Here is a 24653-nt window from a genome sequence, read left to right as displayed (position 1 = left end):
AGCCTTTTCAAACTGTTGCCTTACAACCTGCACCATCTTTCTCACATGTGATAAGGTAGCAACAGTCTTGGGAGTTTGTTGAGGTCTTTATTGTCTGCAGGGGACTTTCATATCTATAGCTATACATGTCATCCTGGGAAGCTGTGGTATAGTCAGAGTAGACAGAGCTCACTTGCCAATTACTGACAGAGAAATGGAAGCTGGGAAATAGTTGTGGAAGAAGAGAATGGTGGGCATATGGCCCTTTGAGCAGACATGTTAACTTGAAATTAAACCAGTTAGGGTAGATAAAAAGAGCCCCTGGAACCAACATGAGTTGGGGGAGGTACTCAGTGAGTTTCTTTTCCTTGTTAATATTGGGGTCAGACCCACTAAATAAATGCCAGCTTCTCAGATAACTCAAACACTGCCCTGTTGGAGTCTTGCTTCCTGATTTAGGACGAACTCATAGCTTGTAAGCCTCTGCCTTTATCACTCATGCAAGAACTGGAAGTGTTCTATAAAGGTCCACTCAAACTGATCCGAGGCAGAAGAGAGAGGGAGGCAGCAAAAGGAAAAAGCACTGGGGTATCCCGGGGGTGAGAGGGGTGGCTATGTGAGAGCTTGTGACTTACATAGGAGAAGTCCTCAGCATTCTGGCAAAGGAGCTTGGGAAAAATAGCCTGCCTTTGGAACCGTTCCTCATCCTCAAAGATATTGCCATACATGAAGCCATTCATCATGGTGGAGTGGGCGTGGATGTCAATATAGAATTCCAAACTTGTTTTCTGTTGAGACAAAAAGGACAGAAAATGAGAAGTCTGGGACCACAAAGCTTGTCTTAATGGGACAGAAACCAAACACTGCCTGCACTTGTGTACACACACACACACACACACACACACACACACACACACACACACACACACACACACACACACACACACACACACACACACACACTTTTAATCTGGCCCTTAGTGTCAGCACATTTGGCAGCTATTTGCAATGTGTTTGGAGGCATTGAGGCAGATGAGGATCACTTTCTCTTCACTTTTACCCAGTATGTCCCCAGGGTCTGAGAGCAGTGCCACCAGTATCCCTCTGTGGAGGTGTTCTGAGGAAGTGAGGTTTTTGTTATGTTCAGTGAGGACGGTGCTTGTGCAGAACAGGTAACACATTCATGATGAGACATTAGAAAAATATAGTCATCCGATAAGCAGAAATGCTTCCCTAATTGTACCCTAATTGTATTTGTTTGGGGCCTAGTATTACATCCCCCACCCCCAAACTTGCCATTCTATCTGGGGGATCTAGTATAAATCATGTTTCTATTTTATATCTCAACTTTCTCATCTGAAAAATGTGTTTTGATTCCAATCTCAGAGAGTCCTAGTGGGAATCAGACACAGTAATAATAATCTCTATTACTTCCTATGTATCTAATATGTGAGAACTTTACCTATGGTGTCTTCTTTTAATTTTTTCATGATGAACCTATACCTGTTCCCCAATAACATCTAAATTGCTCATGATGGGAAGAAGCTTTTGTAGTGTGAAAATCACATCAATTAGTCTTTCTCTGCTCTCTGTTTACATATATTTAAGGTGCTTCCTATGTTGGCATGATACTAGCTGTTGATGTTCTGAGAAAGTATGGGAGATGTGTGTAAAGAGATCAATGTCTGTAAGTACAGATATTCAGCAACTGTCTTCAGAAGGACTGAATTAAAGATCAGATACTATAATGGACTGGAAGAAATGGAGGAAATTTTTAGGCCATTAGAGTTTCAACATCCTTCAAGTACAACCTTCTTTTCCTACCTCTCTGCCCAAAACATATCTATCAGTCCTTTGTGAGAAAAATGAAGGGCTGGAATGTGGAAGAGATTTACTCAAGCTCATAGAATAATTGGGGCTTAACACATAAGCTTCCTGACCCCTGGTAAAATTAACGTATTGTCATCATGGCCAACATGGAGACACCTAAAGCAAAACCTGGCTACATCTCTACCTTCTTTGGGTACATAATCTGAGGAAAAGAAAAAGATCCTATTTGGAAAGATTCTCCCTCCTCGGGACCCTTTCCAATGAAGTTAAAGCCAAATGAAAACCATGTTGCTTTTAGAATGTGGGCTTGATGACTGTCATTTCATTTGCCTCCAAGTTGGAGTGAAAAATTATGTCTTGCTGAGCTCCCAGTTCTCTGGGTAGCATAAGCTGTCTTTTGAGAGATACAAGATGCACGGCTCTGTGTGATATTAAACTCATCATTTTCAGCTTTGGAGGTGGAATACACAATGATTCAACAGGAGCCCTATAAAAGTCATTTTTGCAATTTTATTTTCTTCAATTGTCTGTCTTTTCCTCTGAGCATTTGATGAGCTGTAGAGGAAAGGAGGTGGTAGAGAGATGACTTAAGAAATGTGTGAGGAAAAACTGCAATTTATATCTCTTTATATCTCTGGCTGTCAGAACCAGAGAAGGCCTTGAAAATCAGTTTCTTTGACCTTTCTTGGATTAGCCCTGATGGGGAGGTTGCTTACTTAAGGGTGGCCAGCAAGCTGGTGAAGGAGCAAGAATTAGAGGCATGCTCTTCTGATAAGCATTTGGGTATGGCGTCTATCATCCTTCACGCCTGGTGGCTAATGTGACTTCTCTTTCAACAACCAGCAGGTGAACTATAAGTGATTGACTCATATGATTCAAAAGTAAAAAAGGTTTGCGATAACTTACAGTGACAATCTTCCTTCCATATCACCCTCCAGGCACTCGGTTTTGCTCCCCAGAAGCAACTAATATGATCAGACTGCTGTGTATTCCTCAAGAGATAGCTTGTATATGTACTATATTCCCCATCCTCAAATAGTGGTACCTCAAGTATGCTACTCAGGTCTGATTTTTTCCCTCTGAATAGATCATGGAGATGATTCTTTTTCAGTAAACAAAAGGTCACTTCACCACTTAATAGCCATCTATAAACTATCCAGTTTCCTACTGACAGACATGTAAGGCATTTTCAATCCTTTCCTGTTACAATGTCTTAGTGATAGGCTTTGCATATGCAGCATCTCATATATATATATATATATATATATATATATATATATATATATATATATATATATATATATATATATATGCAGGAACAATTCCTAGAGATGAATGTAGAAGTGCATGCCTATAATCCCAGCACTCAGGATTCTGAGGCAGAAAAATTACAAGTTGAAGGCCAATTTGGGCTATTTAATGAAGCTCTTGTCTCAAAATCAAAACAAAGCAAAGCAAAGCAAACCAAGCTAAACATCCCAGATACAAAATTCTGAGATCTTATGCATCTTTGTAATTCTGATAACTTTTGATTTCTTGCCCTTAGAAAGGCCATAACTCCTAAACATGTAACATCTCAATATTACTTTATATCACCAGAGGGACTAAACTACCAAGTTGGTGCATAAAAAATCTTATTTAGGAATAATTTTAATCTAAATTTATGTAAGTATATGTTTATTATATGGTTAAATATTTTTCAAATATTTAATATCTAATTCATTGTGTTTTATTTTCTGAACATCCATTGATTTTTCATAATTTTCTATTCAAAATTTTTAATTAGCTCCAGTCCCCAAATCCTGACAATATTCTCAATATATATATATATATATATATATATATATACATATATAATAAAATAAAATGAAATTCATAGGTTGCTCTAGAAAGAATTAACTCATGAATTGGAGTTTTCTCACCTAAGAACATGTTTTAACTTTCCTTTTATTTAGGTTTCCTTTACAAATAGGGAGTTTATAAAGTTTTTGATGTTGTTGTTTAGATAAAATGTTCCAATAAACTAACAACTCTCATAGCTCTCTCTCTCTCTCTCTCTCTCTCTCTCTCTCTCTCTCTCTCTCTCTCTCTCTCTCTCTCTCTCCTCTGTTTGCACCAGGATTTGAACTTAGGAATTTGTGCTTGTTAAGTGCTCTATTTGCACAAAACCTCCAGACCAGAACATTTCTTTTTATATCCAGAACGTTTATATTTGTAGCTGCTGTTGTAAATGTTATATTTATATATTTTTTATTGTAAAGATACTCTACAGAGGTGTCACAGTTACATGAGCAAGGTAATGAGTCCATTTCCTATCAAGCATTGTTACCCTCTCCTTTGTTTTCCCCTACCATCCTTTTCCTCCCCACCTCCCCAATTCCTCCCTCCCTCCCAAGTTGTAAAGTTCGTTTTAACATAGTGTCTTGTACATCTTGTTGTTACAATAAGTCACCCTGTATCCTTATTTCAGCTTTTTGTTATTTCCCTTCCCCTCCCCAAATTAGAAAAATGTATATACAAGATGCAGGGCACTGGAATCAAATACAGTGAAAACAGGGGTTATACTATAGGGGAAGAACATACGAATGAAACAAAAAAAAATCACATAGTACATTACAAGTACATTAAAAACAGCAACAGCAACAAAGATAAAAACCTCTTGTGTCCCTATCTTGGGGTTCATTTCGCTTAGCATCATCTTATATGGTCATATAAACATAGCTTTTGACCTTTTCTGCTTGTCCTAGACATACACTAGTTATTGCAGATAAGGGAAACCATGGGACCTATATTTCTTTGGGCCTGGCTTACTTCACTTAATATATTTTTTCCAAGTCTTTCCATTTCCTAACAAATGGGGCAGTGTGTGTGTGTGTGTGTGTGTGTGTGTGTGTGTGTGTGTGTGTGTGTGTGTGTGTGTGTGTGTGTGTGTATGTGTGTGTGTGTTTCACATTTTCTTGATCCATCTACTGAGGGGTATCTGGGTTGGTTCCGTATCCTAGCTATGGTGAATAATGCTGCAACAGATGCTGGAGGGGATGTGGCCAAAAGGGAACCCTACTGCATTGTTGGTGGGAGCGTAAACTTGTTCAACCACTTTGGAAAGCAGTATGGAAGTTCCTCAAAAAACTATACATAGAGCTCCCTTATGTCCCAGCAATCCAACTTTTAGGCATTTACCCAAATGATCTCAAACAAGACCATACTAAAGCTACCAGCACAACTATGTTTATTTCTTAGTTTTTATTCTCTGGATTTATTTTTCATGTCTAGTTGCATTGGCTACAACCACAATAAAGGATATTGATTTCTAAGGGTCTTTCTTATCCTAAAATTCTAGAGGCTGGAATAGTGCAGAAAAAGGTCTAGGAAATGTATTGGAATTGGATCTGAGGTTGAGGGCTTAGTTCTTTTCCCTTTTTATTGTACTTTATCCAGCACTTGACTAGAAATGTGAAAGGATACATAAACACCAAACCCGATTATGCTTTGTGCCTAAACTAGTTTCTATGGACTTGGGTTTGCACAATTAGAATCAAATATGAAAAGCCAAAGTGGATGCTATAATGTTAATTAACTCAGTCTGTGATTATAGGCACGCAGCAACTTTTCATCTTGACTTAATTCTCTCTTCTGTAAAAGTGGTAAATGAGTAAAGAAGAGGAGCCTTCCTTGATGATTTTTTAAAAAATCATCTTTAGTTAAAATAATCCCTCATTTTCTGCAAAGGTTCCTGCTTGGACCTTGATATCAGTACTTGTTACTGTATCTTCAATCTGGCTAATGAGTGTGCTTTCCTATGAGATCCTGAAGGCCAGGGGTGAGATCTGATCCAAGTTCTCATCACTTGATCTACTATTATAACTTCTTAAACTGATTCTTTTGGCACATCAGAATGATTTTTTAATACAATAAAATAGGTTAGTGCCATATTTAAAACTGAGCTACAGTTAGGCACTAGTAGCTCATGTCCATAATTCTAGCTGTTCAGAAAGCTGAGGTTCAGAGGATCAAGGTCAGAGCCAACCAAGGCAGACAAAACCATGAGATTCCAATTAGTAAGCAAAAAGCTTGTGTGTGACACAAGTGGTAGAGCATCAAACCAGAATGAAAAGCCAAGCAAGATCACAGAGGTCCTGAGTTAAGCTCCAGCACTGGCACAAGGGAAAAAAATTAAGGCTGGAAACATGGCTCAAATGATAGAGCACCAACCAAGCAAATAAGTTCCTTTACTCACAAGATAAAGATCAATCCCCTTAACATTTTGAAGACTCGTGATCTGAACTCTGGCCTCAGATTCAGCTCTTGCCATTTATGGTCTGATACTCTGTCCTTCAGCCACATAGAATTACCTGGAGTACCTTGAACCACTCTGATTGCAATTGTGGTTTCTGAATTCACACTGCCTGGAATATACTTCCTCTAACCTTTCATATAGTTAATTTTTTTCATTTTTTTTATTGTGATCATACTGTACAGAGGGGTTACAATTACATGGGCAAGATAATGAGTACATTTCCTATCAAGCATTGTAGCCTCCTCCTTTGTTTACCCTTCACATCCCTTCCCAGCCTCCCCTCGCCCCCCCCACCCAATCCTCCGCCCCCCCCCAAAGTTGTAAAGTTCGTTTTCGACATGACAACTTGTACTTCTCATTGCTGCAACGGGTCCACCTGTATCCTTATTTAAATGACTTGTTTTTCCCCTTCCCCTCCACAAATTATACCAACATCAAATACAGTGAAAGCAGGGGTTATACTGTGGGGGAAGGACATACAGAGCAACAAAGAAATAATCTTATAAGTGCATTAGAAACAAATGCATGAAAGAAAAAAATTAAATACATATCTTAGGGTTCATTTTCCTAATATCACCTTATCTGACCTTTTCTGCTTGACTCATACATATACTAGATATTGCAAATAAGGGAAACCATGGGACCTATGTTTCTTTGGGGTTGGCTTACTTCACTTAATATAATTTTTTCCAAGTTTTTCCATTTCCTAACAAATGGGGCAATGTCATTCTTTCTGATGGAGGCATAGAATTCCATTGTGTATATATACCACATTTTCTTGATCTATTCATCTACTGAGGGGCATCTGGGTTGGTTCCATATCTTAGCTATAGTAAATAATGCTGCAATAAACATAGTTGTGCTGGTAGCTTTAGTGTGGTCTTGTTTGTAAACATTTGGGTAAATGCCCAAAAGTGGGATTGCTGGGTCATAGGGGAGCTCTATGTGGAGTCTTTTGAGGAACCTCCACACTCATATAGTTAATTTTTACTCAACCTTAAAATGTCTCTCATCAGACAAGAGAACCTACATTAAAATTTGCATTAAATGTGATGGTATTAACTGGCAGCAGTGACTCAAGCCTGTAATCCTTGCTACTTGGGAGGCAGAGATCATGAGATCATCTTGATTCCAGGCTAGCTTGGACAAAAAGAAGTTCACAAGATTCCATTGCAACCAGTAGTTAGATACAGTGGCAAGTGCATGTTATTCTCAGTGATAGGGGAACACAAATAGGAGGATCACAGTGTAGGCTGGCCAGGGAATAGAGCAAATACCTTGAAAATAACCAATGCAAAGAAGGGCTGAAGGCATGGTGAGATTCTGAGTTCAAACCCTAGTGCTACAAGAAAGTCAGATGTGATAATATTATAAGAATGAAGAAGCCTATGTCTCTGAATTAATACTTTTAGATAAATGTATCAGACTTATGGAAGAGAGAAGTGGAATGGACCTTCAGCATATTAAGCCACTGAAATTTAGGGATTGATTTTTTTTTGGGGGGGGGGGCGGTTGTGGAGCCTGAACTCTGGGCCTGGGCGCTGTCCCTCAGCTCTTCAGCTCAAGGCTAGCACTCTACCACTTGAGCCACAGCACCACTTCCAGCTTTTTTCTTTTTGCTTATGGGGTGCTGAGGAGGCGAACCCAGGGCCTCATGCATGCAAGGCAAGCGCTCTACCACTGAGCCACTTTCCCAGCCCCAGGGTTGATTGTTATAGCAGCTAATATTATTTGTCTGAACTAGTACAAAAATTTCGATTCAAAAACCTTATTTTTCCAGGCATGAGGATCACAGGGAGGCTGCAGCACTCTTGTAATCCTTGGGAGGCGGAGACAAGAGGATCAAAACCCTATGTAGCTTGGGCTACATCGTGAGTTTGAGACCAGCTTAGGCTGAGACACCATCTCAAAATAAAATTTAGGAAGGACTGGGCTGTTTCCCAGCATGCTTGAAGCCCTATATTCAATTCTCAGGATCATCAAAAAAGAAGAAAAAAAAGATGTTTTGTTTTATCCTTCGGTCTAAGGGAAGATCCTCCTCTACATGGCACTGAAATTCACTTATTTTCATCTCCTATGGGAGGAGATTTTGCTCTTTGAGTTCAGGGATCTTCTATTGTTGATATTTTTAAACCCACAGGAGCAGGACAAAGCCTGGCCTATAGTAAGCCATCTTTTAAATGTTTGATTGAGGAATAAATGAAATAAAATGAAATGATGAGTGAATTAATGAACAAAGAAATGCATCTTGGTTTTTTTTTTCTAGCAATAAAACAAGGTACATTACTTGCCATAGTAGAACATCGGGTGTGTCACAAATGCAAGGCCTTAATTATAGCTTGGGAATGAGAATGGGGGCAGGGAGGGAGGAGGCCGCGGACATCTCTGTTCTTTTCCTTCCAAACTTAAGAACCTTAATTAAAACCAAGTGATGAAGGGCTCTCCCCTTGCCAGCAGCCAACAGCTCATCCTGCAGTCAGGGGCCTAAAGAGTAAATTAAAATCAGTGCCAATAAAATTAAAACTACCTTGGGGCATATTTGCAACATAATTTAGTGTGGAGTTTGCTTCCTCCTAGACACCAGGGAGGAAATGGGTTTTCTTTCTACATTCAGAGCTGCTTTGCTGCTTCATCTCAGTTGGCACAAGCCAAAACTTGAGCTCAGTGCTCTGACGTGGGGCTAAATTGTTCACATTTGGGAGTAATTCAGAGTCTATCATGTATTTGACCTCATGAAGGGAAGGTGGACCAGGGAGATCCAGTTCAGAAAGGGCAGAGGGCTTTTAGTTCACCTTTGAAAAAGGCGAGGAGGAAACTGAACTTCAGATTTGTTGTTATTCCTGTTTTGCAGAGGAAGGAACTGAACAGAGTGCAAGTAAACTTATTCAGCATCACACAGAAGTGGCAGAGCTGAGTCTCATACCCAAGTGGCTGGTCCAAGGCTCATTTTCCTGCCTACTGCTATAGTTCCACACTACATGGGCTGCTACCCCATCACAGTCAGGCAAGCCCCCAAACAGCCTGCTCCACTGCAGGCCTGGGGGTAGATAGACCATTGGTCTTGCTTCTCAAAAGTATTAAGTGTGTGTGGAGGGAGTAAGACGTGTTTGAGAATGTTCTTCCCCACTAAGATGTGCCCAAAGAAGTTGTTTCCACTATGGGACTTGAGCAAATAAAGTCCCCAATATATTCTTTTTGTTAGCAACTAAAATATGTCTTTGTCTTTTTCTGTGGAGGAGTAAAAACTAGTTCTGGAAGTTAGAAAAATGGAGAACTCTTTCCTTAATAACTAACACTGCATGGTACAGTGGTGTGCATCTATAGTTCTAGCTACTTGGGAAACTGAGGCAAGATCACATGATGCCAGGAGTTCAAGACTAGGCTAGGCAACATAGCAAGCAAACAAAACAACAACGAAAACCCAAGTAAATGAAACAAACACAATAACATTAATTTTTTTCCAATCGTGCATATTATAAATCTCTGAGGTAGCTTACTTAAACCTTCCTTTTTCAGGTACATCCTGAATATAGTGAAACAGAAATTCCTGCCACAGTCTAGTGATCAATAAGTACGATAACTCGGGGCTGGCAGGGGTTGGAGGAGGATAACTACATAAGAAACCCAGGCAGCTGTGCAGGGAAGCAAGCGGGTGGGCGAGGGGCTCCTCACCTTCTTCTTTGTGTCTCACATCCTGCCAACCTCATAGAAACTCTGTGACTTTTCAAATGTCTCATGCCCTCTGCTCGATGCTTTTCTGTCTGCTCTTCCTTCAAGTGGGCATGCTTGTCTCTGACCTCCCTTCCTTCCCCACCTGGTAACACCTGCTCAGCCCAAATGACCCCCTGACAAAGACTTCCTTAACTCTCACAGGGATGGCAGTTCTCCTTTCTTGATTCCCACCGATTATTAAAAAATATATATTTTTGTTAAAATATTTATTCATTTGCTCATCACTTATTTACTCTAAAGCTACAATCTGTGTGCCTCACAGGACTTGAAGGTGAGCAAGAAAGATAAGGTGCCTGATGTGAAGAGCTGACACCCAGGTGTGTGTCACCAACAGAAGGCAGATAGGCTACATAGTGGAGGTTGTAATACATGCTAAGGATTCTCTAAGATGAGCTGCAGGAGGCCAATAGCAAAGTGGATGAGCACAGATTCTACCTGGTGATCAGGAAAGGCTTCGACACTGGAACTAAACCAGCCATTTTAAAAAGCTGGCAAGACAACTATAGGTAGCAAAGACTCTAAAGTAAGCATGTGACATTTTTAGTGGAAGGATTGTGATGTGAATTGGAAATGAACTTGAGAGGATCATAGGATCTGGAGCATTGCAGGACCTTGTAGGCTGGGGTCAGGGTTTAGAGTCTGTCCTATGGTCAATGGAAAGCCATTCCAACAGAGAATCAGTGTAAAGATACCTAGCTCACTATTTAGATAATGGACTTCAATGAGGCATGAGTGGAGGAACTTAGATATAATTTCCCCAAGAGACAAAAGCACTTTGAATTAATGTGATGACAGTAGAGATGAAAAGAGGACAGACTTGATAAATATTTTGGCCACTCCAATGGAATCTTTGCATGGATTATTTGTGGGAAGAATCGAAGATGAATCCATTTTGTGATTTAAGCAAGTGTATAGATATAGCTATGCCATGTACAGGGATAGGAGAGTGGACTAGTAGTGGTAAGGAAAGTGAGAACTCCAATATAGGTCTTTGCAGTTTGAAATGGATACCCATTAGATACCCAACTGGAAGCTACAAGTACGAAGTTAAATTTATGTAAGCCATTCCCTGGGGAAAGAACTAGTCTAGGGATATAAATTTGAGCATCATTAACATAGCGGTGCTATTTAAAACCACTGGGATACAGAAAATGAAAACAGAAAGGAAAAAATAGAAATAACTGCATATAGTACTCTTTGTCTTGTATATAAGCTTATCTGATCCATGGAAGGGAAAGAGAATCATAGAAACAGCAGAGGAAGGATGAACTAATGCAACAATGATACTCACTAGACACTATGTTGGCAATAAACTTTACAATTAGGTGGGGAGGGGAGAGGGGAGTGGTAGTGAAAGACAATGCGGGAGGGGTAACAGTATTTTAAAAGAAATGTACTCATTACCTTACTTATGTAAGTTCATCACCTTTACCATAAATTTTAAAAAATAATAAAACCACTGGGAAAAGAGTGTGGGACAAAGACAGATCCCGGATTAAGCCTAGAGCTCTCTAAAATGGAGAGTTTAGATGGAGGAAGAAGCAAATGGGACTGTGCAATTGCCAGGGAAAGCAGGAAGAAAAAAAGGAGAGTATGGTTCTTATGAAAATCACGCACAGCAACAGGATTGAGGAGGAAGGTATGGTCCATGAACCTCTCAAGGGCAAGGAGAATGATTAACTCTGTACCCATGGAGTATATCATAGGAGCTGGCATATCTTGGGTATTTGCTGAGCAGATAAACAAATGAATGAATTAGTGGAGTGTTCTGGACTCAGAAAAAAGTGCAATGAGGGATGCAGTCATAGGAAGTCCCAGAGCTTATATGCTATCCAGAACAGAGAAATAAAGATGACAGTGTAGTGCTTATTACGGCCAGGCACCAATTAATCTCACAAATTCATCAGATAGAAACCTTGGTTACAGATAAAGCAACTCAAGGAACAGAGATAAAATAGCTTGCCAGGGAACCCCCAAATCACAGTGATAACTGGCAGAACCCAGTTTTGTTACATTAACCATGCTCTTCACCATGACACCATCAAAGTTGCTGACATTTATAGAGCACTGCCTACTCTTGTTTTGTAATATTCCTATAACAATCTATGAGGTAAGTGCTGCCAACATATGAGGAATCCAGAGAAAAGAATTTGAAAGTGGTAGAGCCGAGACTGGAGCCCAAGCTTCTGACCTACAACTAAACTATTCAGAACAGCCCAATTTCTGAATGGTGGTAAGAAATGCCATGAGAGTGATGCCTAGGTGGAGAAATTATGTCGGTAGCAGCAAGACCCAGATAAAAACCACCTTGCTTTTCTAATTTGTCTCTTAGAATCCAACTCTTCTTGGAAATGAAAAGTCAAATCTGCATGTAAACGATGGATATACTCTTGAACACCTGCAGGTACTTCATAGGCCCCTGTAAGGTTTCAGGAAGAGCTAGATCTAGGCTGGCTAAAGGGAGCCTTCGTCTACTTATATTCCTCCTCCACCTCTAAGGCCTGGAAAGAAGGGCAAAGGCCTATCATAAGAAGGCTGGGGTCATAGCTTCCTAGGTGAAGGAATGCCTCCTGCTCCCTGTATCTGCTACTGGTGACCCAAGTGATAGCCATAGTGATGATAATGATCACAGAAGGGCAGTCATGAGAGGTGGGGAGTAGTTGAGAGGTCTGGTAGACTTGGTGTCTGATATCATTTTAGTTATTAGTAAACTCTCTGGGCTTCAGTTTCTGAGCTTCAGTTTCCTCATCTGGAAATTATAGAGATAATAATCACAAACACCCAGCATGGTCATAGAGTTAAATGAGGTGACTGGTGTTATGCCTAACAAAATGTGGAGGTGTTTACAGACTCCTAGTGAGTTCTTTTCAATTACTCAGCAATGCTAAGCTTGGCATAGGGCATCAGGATCTCTGGAGCTCAAACTCTTGTGGGTAGATGGACAACTTGCACTTAATTGCTTATGTAGGGAGGGATTAGCAGTAGGGAAGAGGTGCTTTAGTGGCACAGAGTTGAGAGGAGCTTGGGGACCCAGATCAAAGAAGTACAATTTCCTTCTTTGTTCAATAAGAAATCTATCAACAGTAACCACCATCCTGCACATTTGCAGAGAGTTTACAAGTAGCTCTCACACCAGTTGAGCTCACCTGACTCAACAATCCATTGAAGGAAATAGTGATCTCAGTCTTATGATCTTAGAGGAAGCTCAGGGGATTGATTTGTCAAGACCTCATAGGTAGTTAAAGGTTGAGCTAGGATTCTAACTCATATCTCATCACCTTCAAAGCCTCTCCTTGACCCTTACCCTGGAGGATTGCACACACACACACACACACACAATCACACACACACACACATACACACACACACACACACACACACACACACACACACACACACACACACACACACACACACACACCAGCCCTTCCATGGAGAATAAGTAAAAGGATAGGGGGGAAAACCATGCCTTTCCTCAGGAAGCCCAAGTCTCAACGAGAAGTCGAGATCTCTGGGCTAAGAGGTGGACCAAGTGATGATATGTAAGCCCATGAGAACTAAGGAACTTTTAAGTTGGCATTAAATGTTAATGTTGCTTTACAGTAAAGCAAAAGGGTGAAACTAGGACAACCATCAGCTCATATTAAAACTTAATAAATATTTGTGACCAGACAGTGTAGGGGCATCTGCAGCAGGAGTTTTGTCAACTGATCCAGAGAAGTAAGAATGTATGCCTAACTCCCAAGCAGGGGACAGAAAGTCCTTGGTAAATGTCATCACTTTTCTCCCCAGAAAATTCATCTTGGCCTTCCTACTAACCTGCTCTGTGACCCTTGAGAATCCTTTTCCCTTTCTGAATGTCAAATTCCCCATCTAGAGAATGGTTTTGGTAACTTCTTAGGGCTCCTATACCATGCACAGTCCTATACCAGTCTCTTCCCCTTTCTTCCCTCCCCCCCCCCACATCCTGTAACTGGGGACAGCTGCTGCCAGCCTTCCCACCTTATCTCCTTCAAGACACAAGCACAAACTCTTTCTCCCTGGCATGGCCTATGGAGACAGCCTACTGCAGGACAGCCATTCAATCATTTCCATGCTAATGCATTCTTCCCATTTGGCAGAGTACATATTACAGCTTTTCAAAGAAGTGTTCAAGGTGCCAGCATTCATGCTGAAATTATGTACTTTATCCTGGGGGAAAATAAGATGGTTTCTACCTGCTTTACTTGGCACAGCAGCTGAGGAGAGAGAAGAGGAGTGGAGGAGAAGAAAGGCATCGGCAGGGATCTGAAACCCATTCCTTTATTCTTTCTTCTCTTCCTTTCTGCCTCTCACTATCTTGTTCTCTTCATCCTCTCTGTCTTCAGACTTCCCAATACAGTGGGAGAGACAGACAAGCGTTCAAGCTTTTTGGTTGCTCTGAAGGCTATATGGGGAGATGGGTGAGGGGGGATGGGTGAGAGAATGCTGGAGCCACCAGTCTAATGGGTGTTCAGGAAAGACTTCCAAAGGAAGTGACTCTGAAAAATCTTAGTCCAGACAGTGTGTTTACAGGACTAAAGGGCCTGAGAATGATAAGGGGAGAAAAAGTCAGAAATGGCTTCGATAGCCTCATTCAAGGAAGGCATTGTGAGCCATTAAACCATCATGCCTTTTTTATAAATAGAAAATAGAGCTGTGGGAGTGTTTTATGGAACAATAACATGAGTCTGTTTAGATTTGAGGACAAGTGTTAGTGCTAGGAATGTAGTTCAGTGGTATAGCATTTTCTTACCATGAATGAGGCCTGGGATTTGATTTCTAGTAACACAGACATACATACACACAGACATGCTGACACACAACCACAAGTGCTACAAAGATTATTACAGAGATTATAATGAGGAAGAACGGGATATTTTAAGAGTCAAACACACGTACAATAGGATATCTTTTGTCATAATCCAAGTGAGAATTAATTTAAAATGAAAAGTTCTTGAATTCAAGCAGGGCCAGGAGGGAAGATGTGGAGAATGGTACAAAGATAAGACCTATTACAAAGTACAATTGGTAGTGTCCAATGTTGGACCCTAAGTTTTTGGCTTTGAATAGTGGGGCCATACATTGAGATTGGGGGTGTCATCATCTAATAAGTGTGACTGGGTATCTGTCTCCTAGGTATTCATCTTAGTTTACATTAGATTGTTGTAAGAGGATACTTGAGGCTGCATAATTTAGGAAGCACAGAAATTAATTTCTCACAGCTCTGAAGGTTCAGAAGACTAAGGTCAAGACACCAGCCCAAGAAAGTTAGAGTCTTCTTGTTATATGCTTAACCTAGTAGAAGGCAGAAGAGCCCAAAATGTGCAAACTCTGTGTTCTTAAATGGCAGAAGAGTAGAAGAAAGCTAATCCACTTCTACAAACCCATTTCATAGCCCAGCTATTCCACTTGAGGAGAGAGCACTCGGGACCTGAACACATCTCCCACTGAGCCCCACATCTCAACATCTGCCACTGGGAATTAAGTTTCCAAAGAATAAGCTTTTTAGGACATATTTAAAAACCAAGTTTGTCCCCAGTTATAATAAGAGGACATCAGATGTCATATGGTCTTAGGTTATGCTATTCTGATCCAAAATGAGTTGATTTGTCCTAAATATGGCTATTTGAATGAAAGGAACATTTTCCCTATATAATCATGTGCTTCTTATAAAAATAGAGCACTTTCTTAATATAGTTAAGCATAAATACTGCACATTTTTGTGAGGATATAGAATCAGAGCAAGAGCTAACAAAGCAAACAACAACAAATCCTCCTAAATTACACATACTCAAATATCTGGGTCCCTTACTCAATTGTAAATGAGGTGAGGAGGGCTCCAGGCATATATTCTCACTGAAGAGGCTTTCAGGATTTATGGACTGCTTTACTCAGAAAGTAGCAAGGGAAGGGACACATAAAGCAACAAAGAAATATCATAAATATGTTAGAAACAATAGCAAGAAAGAAAAAAAATTGAGTCCTTATCTTGGGGTTCATTTCGCCTAACATCAAGTGGTTTTTGTATAATTTGTGGAAGGGGAGGTGAACCCATTGCAACAATGAGATGTACAAGACATTATGTCGAAAAATGAACTTTACAACTTTGGTGGGGGGGGCGTGGGGGGAAGATGGGAAGGGATGGTAAGGGGAAACAAAGGAGGAGGCAACAATGCTTGATAAGAAATGTACTCATTACCTTGTCCATGTAATTGTAACCCTTCTGTATGGTATTTTCACAATAAAAAAAAAAGAAAATAGCAAGGGAGAGTGAGCAAGTAGTGGTAAGAGTTGAGCCAGGGTAAGATGGGGGTGTGGGTAACAAACTTGGTTTGAAGGGTGGTCCCAGAATTGTACATGAAACTATGTCCATAGCTATAAAAGATAAACCTTATCAAAATCAGATATGTAGCTTCTATGGTTCTTTGCAATATGTAGAGTATTACTCCCCTACTCCATCCTTTGACACATGAAATACTGTCAACAACCTAAATCATCAACTCCTCCTCACCTTACCTGTTTTGTTGATAGACTGCTCAAGGATCCCGTAAATGGCAGAGCCAAGAATAAAATATAGATTTTTCTGTCTACAGTACAACTTCTTCCTGCTCTATGATTCTGCTTTGATTCTCTAATCTTTGACTTAGTCTTAGAAGAATTAAGATAGGCCATTACTGGAAAGCATGGAAGATCTATTTCACATATGAATGTCAGTTGCATAATGGTCTGCCCCATCTCCAACCTCATTTCCTCATGTCTGCTGATGGCCCCCTATACTTTTACTATGCCAGGTAAGAATATCCAAGGTGTGCCATGCTTCTCTGAGCTTTGTAAGGCCTTGCTCATGTTGCTACTGGGAATGTCTTGCTCTAAGGCATTCTCCATATACAGATATAAGAATCTTGCCCTCTGTAAGATTTCATAACCCATCTAGATATGATTGCTAATATTCCTTCACTTATGTTGTCACTCAAGTTCTCCATCTTAATTACAATCATATCATTGTTTTATTGTTGCTTTTTTGTGGCTCTATTTCTTCCACTAAACAAAATACTCACGACCTGAAACAGCATGGTTGGTATTTTTATCTGTCAAACATATAGCAGTGTCAGGCACAAAGTAGGTGCTAAGTTGATCCTATTGAATAAGTAAATTAACAAATTCTATTGAATGAATAAATCCTATTGAATGAGTTCATGGTGGAGAAGAAAACATATTTGATTAGAGTCAATCTCCACCCTAGATTTTCTTAGAGGAATGCTGTCATGGAACAGAGAGAGAAGGCATCAAAGGCATATAACGGGTAAAATTTTTTCCCTTATTCTCTCTGTGTTTGTTCTTCCCCCTTTTTTCTTTCTTGCTATTAGAACAAAAATAAAAGAGTACATCATAAGAAAAGCTGTATTTTCTTTTTATTGCCACCAGGTTAATATCAGTAATGGTGCGAGAAGAAAATGAGGTGTTATATAAAATCCTGCATTGCAGATTTTGCTGCTGATGTAAAGAACTCAATAAAGTGTAACACTTTAATCATGGAGATAAAAATCACACAACAGCCTCCCACAGGCTTCCAGAGCCTTAAGACAAAATAGTTGTGGGAAAATGAGAGATGAGAGAAGAATATTATCAGCATCAGAAAAGTTGTATGGGCATTTTCCCCATTCTTTTAAAAAAAAGGAATAAGCTTTTTCTATCTACTTCTAAGATACCTTGTATAAAATTCTGTATTCTCTGGAGGCCATGTTCAAGTTTCTGGGAGAGGATTTGCTTATTGTTTGTAAAAAACTGATTTAGAGAGAAATAAATTCTTGCCCTTTGGTGATTTGGCATCTAAGAACATAGGAGCAATCTCTAAAAATGGAAGAACAATTTAGAGGAAGGAAAGGTAATGGTAAAATAACCCATTTGTTGTTGTTATTTTATTTTTGTGCCAGTACTGGGGCTTGAACTCAGGGCTTGTGGACTGTGCCTTAGCTTTTTCACTCAAGGCTAGCACTCTACCACTTGAGCCAAAGCTCCACTTCTTGCTTGTTGATGGTTACTCAAGAGTCTTACAGACTTTCCTGACCAGATTGGCTTCAAACTGTGAGCCTCTGATCTCAGCTTCCTAAGTAGCTAGGATTGTAGACACGAGCCACTGCACCTGGCTTTAAAAATAAAGAAAATCTTGTCTTTTTTGATGGACGTGTGGTATAGGAGAAAGATCATAGAGGAGAAGGCTCTTGTGCCATCTCTGACAGCCCTGGAAAAAATCACCTCCTTGTCTCAGGGCTTCTGTTGCATAGCTCTCCAACTAAGGACTTGAAGTTGGTGACCTCTAATGGCCCTTCTATCTCTGATACTTAGACAGCAAAGCCACCAGCCAGGAGACCAGAGGGTGGGCTCTTGACATCAGGTGTTATGGTGATGCACTGCTACATTTGTACGCCTTTCTGTTTCTATTCAAAATACCTTCTTCTCTTCTTCATCGCCCAAACCTATTCTCCCCTCTGCAGCCATAGTGATTTATAACAAGGGGAAATTATATATATATATATTCTGGAAATTATGCCTACACAGCTAATAGCATAAGTTTAGGTCGTACAAAGAGAATGACTTTGGAATCATGTATCTGGGTTCTGACCTTGTATTCTTAGATGGCTTTGAAGGAGTTGCTTTATTTCCCCACACCTCAATTCCCTCATCAGCAAAATAAAGGTGACAATAAGACTATTCATGTCACAAGGCTGATGTGGGTTAAATGAGTTAGTGCATGTCTAAGTGCCTGAAAAAACAGTAGGAGTTCAGTAATTTTTTGTAGCATAATTATTTCAGGAGTAATTAAAAGCAAGGGCACATCCTGGGGCTCTCCTGTCTAATACAGGAGTCTCTTGTGACTATTTCCATTTAATCTAATTGAAAATTAACTTAAAAATTATCTTTCCCTAACTGCAGTAGCCACATGTGAGTACTCACTAGTCACAGGTGGCTGGTGGCTACTGAAGTGGAAGGTGCAAAGGAACTCTAATATCATTAAGAAAATTCTACTGCATGACACTGTGCTAGTGTCTCAGTAGTTATGAATGGTGGGTCAAAATTAAAACATGCCTACCTACGTCCACCCTTGCACAAACACAAATGTACCCTTACATACAAAAACACCAAGACAGGGTGTATGGTCACTGATAAGGGAAAATAATCTGAGTCTTGAAAATGTTAGGTCCTGCACCAAGAGTTCCCACTGGATATTATATTACTCAGTCTTTCTGACAACCTTAAGAGGAAGAATGTATTCATCTATTGACTTTAAAATTGAAGCTCCCACATGGTTAAATAAGTCATAAACTCATGGAGTTATGAAGCTTGCAAGGAGTTGAATAGGACTTATACTCTACTAGGCAATACTGCTTCTTAAGGGGTATTAAAGGACAAGCAACTTACAAGACAAAGTCACTACAAACTCTACCATCTTGGTAGTCCTAATTTAGTCACAGAGCCTGTAGACTAGAGGGAAATTGATTCCATTTCTAGGCTGAAGTTTTTTAGCTGAATGTAGAGTATCAGATCTATGTGAAATTGTCTCAAGTCTTCAGAAGAGTCCTTGGAGCCACATGAGAATGGGGATTGGGGAGAAGATTATAAAACTATAAAGAAAACTATAAAGAACTTACACACCAAAGAGGGCACTGGTGTTTTTGTGAACTACCTTTCCTCTTATTCTAAAGGCATGGGTTCTCAAATTTTCATGGCGAGGATGGTGAGAATGAGCTATAGTGGAGAGGATATGGCATTTGAGGGTTAATGTGACTGATAAAGTCAGTGAGCATCAGTGAATCTAAAGAGGTGGGTGGATGGGGGGTTGGGGTGGGGGTGGAGAGACAGATATATATCAAGTCAGAAATACCAAACAGGGGCTTCTATTCTGGCCTTTTGTAAAATGTCTGTTATATTAGAATCCATTAGAAAGCTGGTATTCTTCCTATTTGGTATAATTTCTTCATTGTCTTACATACACAGACACACACAGATAGCAGATATCTAGCACACATTCAGTGAATGCTGGAGTAAGGGAAAACTATACACACCTGAGACAGCAGTAGCTGGATAATAATCTTTCACATTTGTATGGTACTTTGTAATATATAAAAAGATTTCACATGCAATATCACACTTAATCCCTAATCTAATCTTTTGAGGCTGGCATCATGATCCTTATTTTATTGATAGGGGACCCCTGGCTCAGAGAAGTAAAGTGACTTGTGTGGGGTTCTGTAAGGATAAATGGGCAAGTCTGATAAATCAGGCAGACAAGACAGAAGAGTCTCAAATGTGGATAAAGATAGAGACAAATGGGGATGGCTGGCTGGCTGGATGGATCCTAAGAGCATCCAGTCTCTCCACTTTGTCCTCTACATATGGATAGCAATGAGTTTCCTAAGTACAAGCATAACCATACCATTCCCCCCACTTAATAATTTCTGTTGTTTACTAAAACCTAAATGATAATCTTCAACCACAAAAGGCCTTCATGAACCCATTCTATCTACTTCTCTGGACTTTAAGTCTTATCCTGTTCTATTATTCGTTTTAATTATAAGATACTATTCAACTCTTTCACCATTCAGTGAAAGTCTGGCCTCTGTCACTACTCTGTGTTTACCACATACTATACGATAAACGCAAAACTCCCTTTCCCATTGTTTCTAAAGGTCTGGTCAATTCGTGCTTATCTTTGAAGACTAAACATTGGCTTTTCTTCCTTTTAGATACCTTTTAGAGCCATTTGTCCAGATTGGGTTCACTGATTTCCAAGGTCACACTCTCCTTTATTGACTCTCTTTCACCTATCAAATCATTCAACCTCTTAGCCTTGGTTTTCCCAATGAGCTTAGTAACATTGCTCCAGAATTGTGTTTGGAGAAGAGATAAGGTTAAAAAAAAATGCTAGTGTAGAGTTTGTATTCAACATGTGGAAGTCAGTGTGGCTGCTCTGTCCTGACTCTGCTGTACCACACTGTCCACTGCTCCTCTGTCTCTCTCATCGGACTGTGAGCTGTCTGAAGATGGGGTGGGGGAAACTCACCTTTGCATCCCTAGGTCTCATAACAGGAGCTTGCTGGAGGCTGCTATGAACAAGGCCTCCTCTTACATTGTATGTCGGTTGGTATGTGTTTCCAGGCTCCAAGGCACACTCACTGCTAAGGTGGGGGGGAGAGATAGGAGCAGGTAGAGAGAAAAGGGGTAGGGGACACATGCCTGAAGTCATAGTGAAGTAGTAGATGACTAAAATTTACATTATGGCATAAGATTGAACACTTGTATGAATTTTTAAGAAAGAAGGTGACATTTAAGTATAGTTTGTGTGTGTGTGTGTGTGTGTGTGTGTGTGTGTGTGTGTGTGTGTGTGTGTGTGCTAGTCCTGAGGCTTGAACTTAGAGTCTGGCACTGTCCCCTGAGCATTTTATTCAAGGCTAGTAGCATACGACTTGAGCCACAACTCTACTTCTGGCTTTTTTTCTTTCCTTTGGTGGTTAATTGCACATGAGAGTTTCACAGACTTTCCTGATGAGGGTGGCTTTGAACTGTGATCCTCAGATCTCAGCTCCTGAAGATTATAGGCATGAGCCACCAGCTCTTGGCTTAAATACAATTTTAAGGAGTTGCTTTGTTCCTAATTCAAAGCATCCAGAACTCTCTTACTCAGTTTTGGCCATCATTATGACCTAGAAAAGTCTGAGGTTAGAAAAGAGCTAAAATAATCTATGTATTTGCTTTTACTTCCCAAGCATCTGTCATTTACTGCTGATTTTTATTTTTCCAATAGATTCACAGACTCCTTTCAATCTTCTTCCTTTCTTCTCCCATCCCCTTCCACCCTTCTCTCTTTTGGGCCTTGGGGCATCAGCTTCTAGGTAGAAAATGTCCCCACCCCTTCCTCCTCCATACACACAACCTGGAGGCAGATGCCCATCCAATGCAACTGAGAGCTTGCTTTCCACAGGGATGAGAGACAAGAAACTATCCCATACACTGAGAGGCAGGGGCTGACAGCTGGGCCCTGATCTGCAAACATTTCCTGGCAGGGCAGAGCCTCCAGTGATCATAAACCCCACCATCGGCTGGGTGGGTTAGAGCCTTCATTGATATTCTGCTCACAGCCAAAGCCATTTCCAAGCATGCCCAGCTCTGTCAGCTGCCCGGGTATCTGTAAGTGAAAAACAGACAGATCGCCTAGCCCTCTGGCAGCCTGACTAATGGCTTAGAAGCAGGCTGAGGGCTCCCTGGCAGAAGTTAGGTTTCTGGACTACCATTGGGGATTGGCACAGGGGCAGGTGGGGTGGGGGTAGAGAAATTATTTTCCTGTGAGGTGCTTGGATTTCCAAGGCAGGGGAACAGGGTGAGGAAGAGTGGGAGGGTAGAGCAAGGGCCACAAGGAGCCTGCCAGACCAAGCCAATGCCAGTCTTGCCCTGATTGCAATGAATTGTCCTGTGGGTATACATGGCTCAGGCTGCTTGTGCCACCCTGTGTCTCCAGTGGGATGGCATGGTGAATTACTTTTGGTTTCCTCATCCATAAAATGGAGGTGATAATAATAAATTCTCTCCTGTTAATGAGAACTCATAGAGTTAATACAGACAAAGGACTTCTTCAAACAGTGCCTGGTACAAGCAAACAGTGGCTATTATAACCCAACAATACTTCTTATGCAATGAAAATGACAGGCATCTCACTTAATTTTTATGAAAAAATACAACCCTGGGGCTGGGAAGGTAGCTCAGTGGTAGAGTGCTTGCCTTGCATGCCTGAGGCCCTGGGTTCGATTCCTCAGCACCACATAAGCAAAAAAAAAAAAAAAAAGAAAAAAAGAAAAAGAAAAAATACAACCCTCCAGAGCCTTAGATATCATCATCATCTCAAGCATAAAGTTTCAGAGAGGGTGTCCCATTTGTTCAAGGCCATATGCTTAGTAAGGGAGAGGAGGCAGTCTGTGTGGCTATAAAGCCTATTTGCCTTTAACCCCGAGGTGATACTGGATAAGAATATTTTTGTATCTCTTCAAGTCTATGTGAGACTATCTCTATTAGTTTAAAGGAAATAAGATTTTTCAACTCCCTAGTCAAAAAGAAACAAAAACACAAGAACAAATCAATCCATTTATTTTTAGAGTTTCAAATGGTGCAACATTCCCTAGTGGGGAAAAGAAAATAAACAGGTAGGCTTAAAGACAGGGAGCTCTTTCGGCCCTGGGAGGCAGAGAAGGAAATGGCAGCTTCAGATAATTCAAACTTTCAGATGCCTTACCCAGGAGTGGCATTGTCTCTACTGCTGCTTCAGGGTGAACATGTTGTGGGTCATTTCAGAGGGTACAGCAAGGTGGAGCTCTAAATGCCACCTACCATGTGTCAACTTCTGTGCTGGGTGCGGGGATTACAGACACTTAACACATCCCAGTTCCTAAGTCACGAGAAATTTATACTCTCATGGACCAGGGATGTACTAAGGCAACTCTCATGGTAGATGCACAATAGCCACACAAGAAGTTGGAGAATTTAGGAAGGAAATCCAAACCCTAGGGATGTGGGCCTGGAGATGCTTCCTAAAGAGATGTTGTCTACATGGATAGTTCTGGATCCTCTGCAGTCAGACAGGTGAAGAAGGAAGAAAGTAAGGGCATTGTTACTGCACGGTCTCAGAGCCAACATCTGGACATTGCCTCACGCAAAGCTGAAAATGAACAAATCACTTGATGCCTTGCAGCTTAGAAACACTTACCATTTACAGGGTTCTGAATATCCACACAGATTTTGGTCTGTATGTGCTGGATGTGCTGGCTGACCAAACAGATGGCTAAACAGAAGTGACTTTATAAAAATAGAATATACCACCAATACTTGCATTCAATGTATTGAGTTTAATTTTTCTTAAGTTTAACAGAACTGAAATGAATTATGACTTTAAAAACACTTCCTCAAAGGAGGTACTGGTGGCCCACACCTGTAATCTTAGCTAGTCAGGAGACTGAGATCTGAGGGTCATGGTACAAAGCCAGCATGGGTAGAAGAATCTGTGAGACTCTTATTAACCAGCAAAAAGCTGGGAGTGGAGCTGTGGCTCAAGTGACAGATTGCCACCCTTGAACATCAAGCTATGGGACAATACCTAGGCCTGAAGTACAAGAACCTGCACAAAAACAAAACAAAGCAGATGCAATAAATGCTAAGAGAATCTCTGCTACCAAATATCTTTGTGACCTTGGGAAAGTTATTTTCATTCTGATATCAGGTTTCTGACTTGTAAAATGAAGAGGCTAAACAAGAAACTCTCACTTTCCTTCTGGCTCCAACAGTCTGTGATTTGATTGCCTCTAACTTATTCATCCCAATTGACTTGAATGGGACCCAGTAGTATTGAAGCTAAATGCAGGAATCCATCAAAATGTTACCCAAAGAAGGTGATCTTGAGAAACAAATGTGGGTAATCTAGGGAATGTGTGTCACACACCTTAAAGGACTCAGGGACTCTCTTGTTGCTTTTTCATTAAAAAGAAGTAGGCACAGGAGCTGAGGATGTAGCTCAGTAGTAGAGCATGTGCTTAGCAGGCACAGGGCCCTAGGAGAGAAAGGAGGGAGGGAGGGAAAGAGGGAGAGAAAGGGAAAGAGAATATGCACTTTATCCCATAACTTTCACCATCCTGGAAAACCTTTCCCCAACTTTTAACATCTAGAAATCTTTCATGTCATTATTCTCTCCACCCTGGTGCCTGTTTTTTCCTCTTAGCAAAAGAGAAATACAGACCTAAAACAAAAAAAAAAA

At 40.5% G+C, this 24653-nt stretch overlaps 1 protein-coding gene across 1 annotated transcript in view; it reads right to left on the bottom strand.

Annotated features, from left to right (window-relative positions):
* LOC138803359 (cytosolic carboxypeptidase 6-like) overlaps positions 1 to 24653 on the bottom strand; it is a 98877-nt gene that overhangs the window by 49042 nt on the left and 25182 nt on the right. The window contains exon 3 of the mRNA XM_069987281.1: positions 615 to 767. Coding sequence (XP_069843382.1) covers positions 615 to 767 — 153 coding nt within the window. The remainder of the gene's footprint in view (positions 1 to 614; positions 768 to 24653) is intronic.

This window comes from Dipodomys merriami, unplaced genomic scaffold (genome assembly GCF_024711535.1).
Source record: "Dipodomys merriami isolate MVZ:Mamm:240054 unplaced genomic scaffold, mDipMer1.0.p SCAF_34, whole genome shotgun sequence".
NCBI lineage: Eukaryota > Metazoa > Chordata > Mammalia > Rodentia > Heteromyidae > Dipodomys > Dipodomys merriami.
Note: the sequence above shows the minus strand (reverse complement) of the source record. Positions and strands in the feature narration are given on the sequence as shown.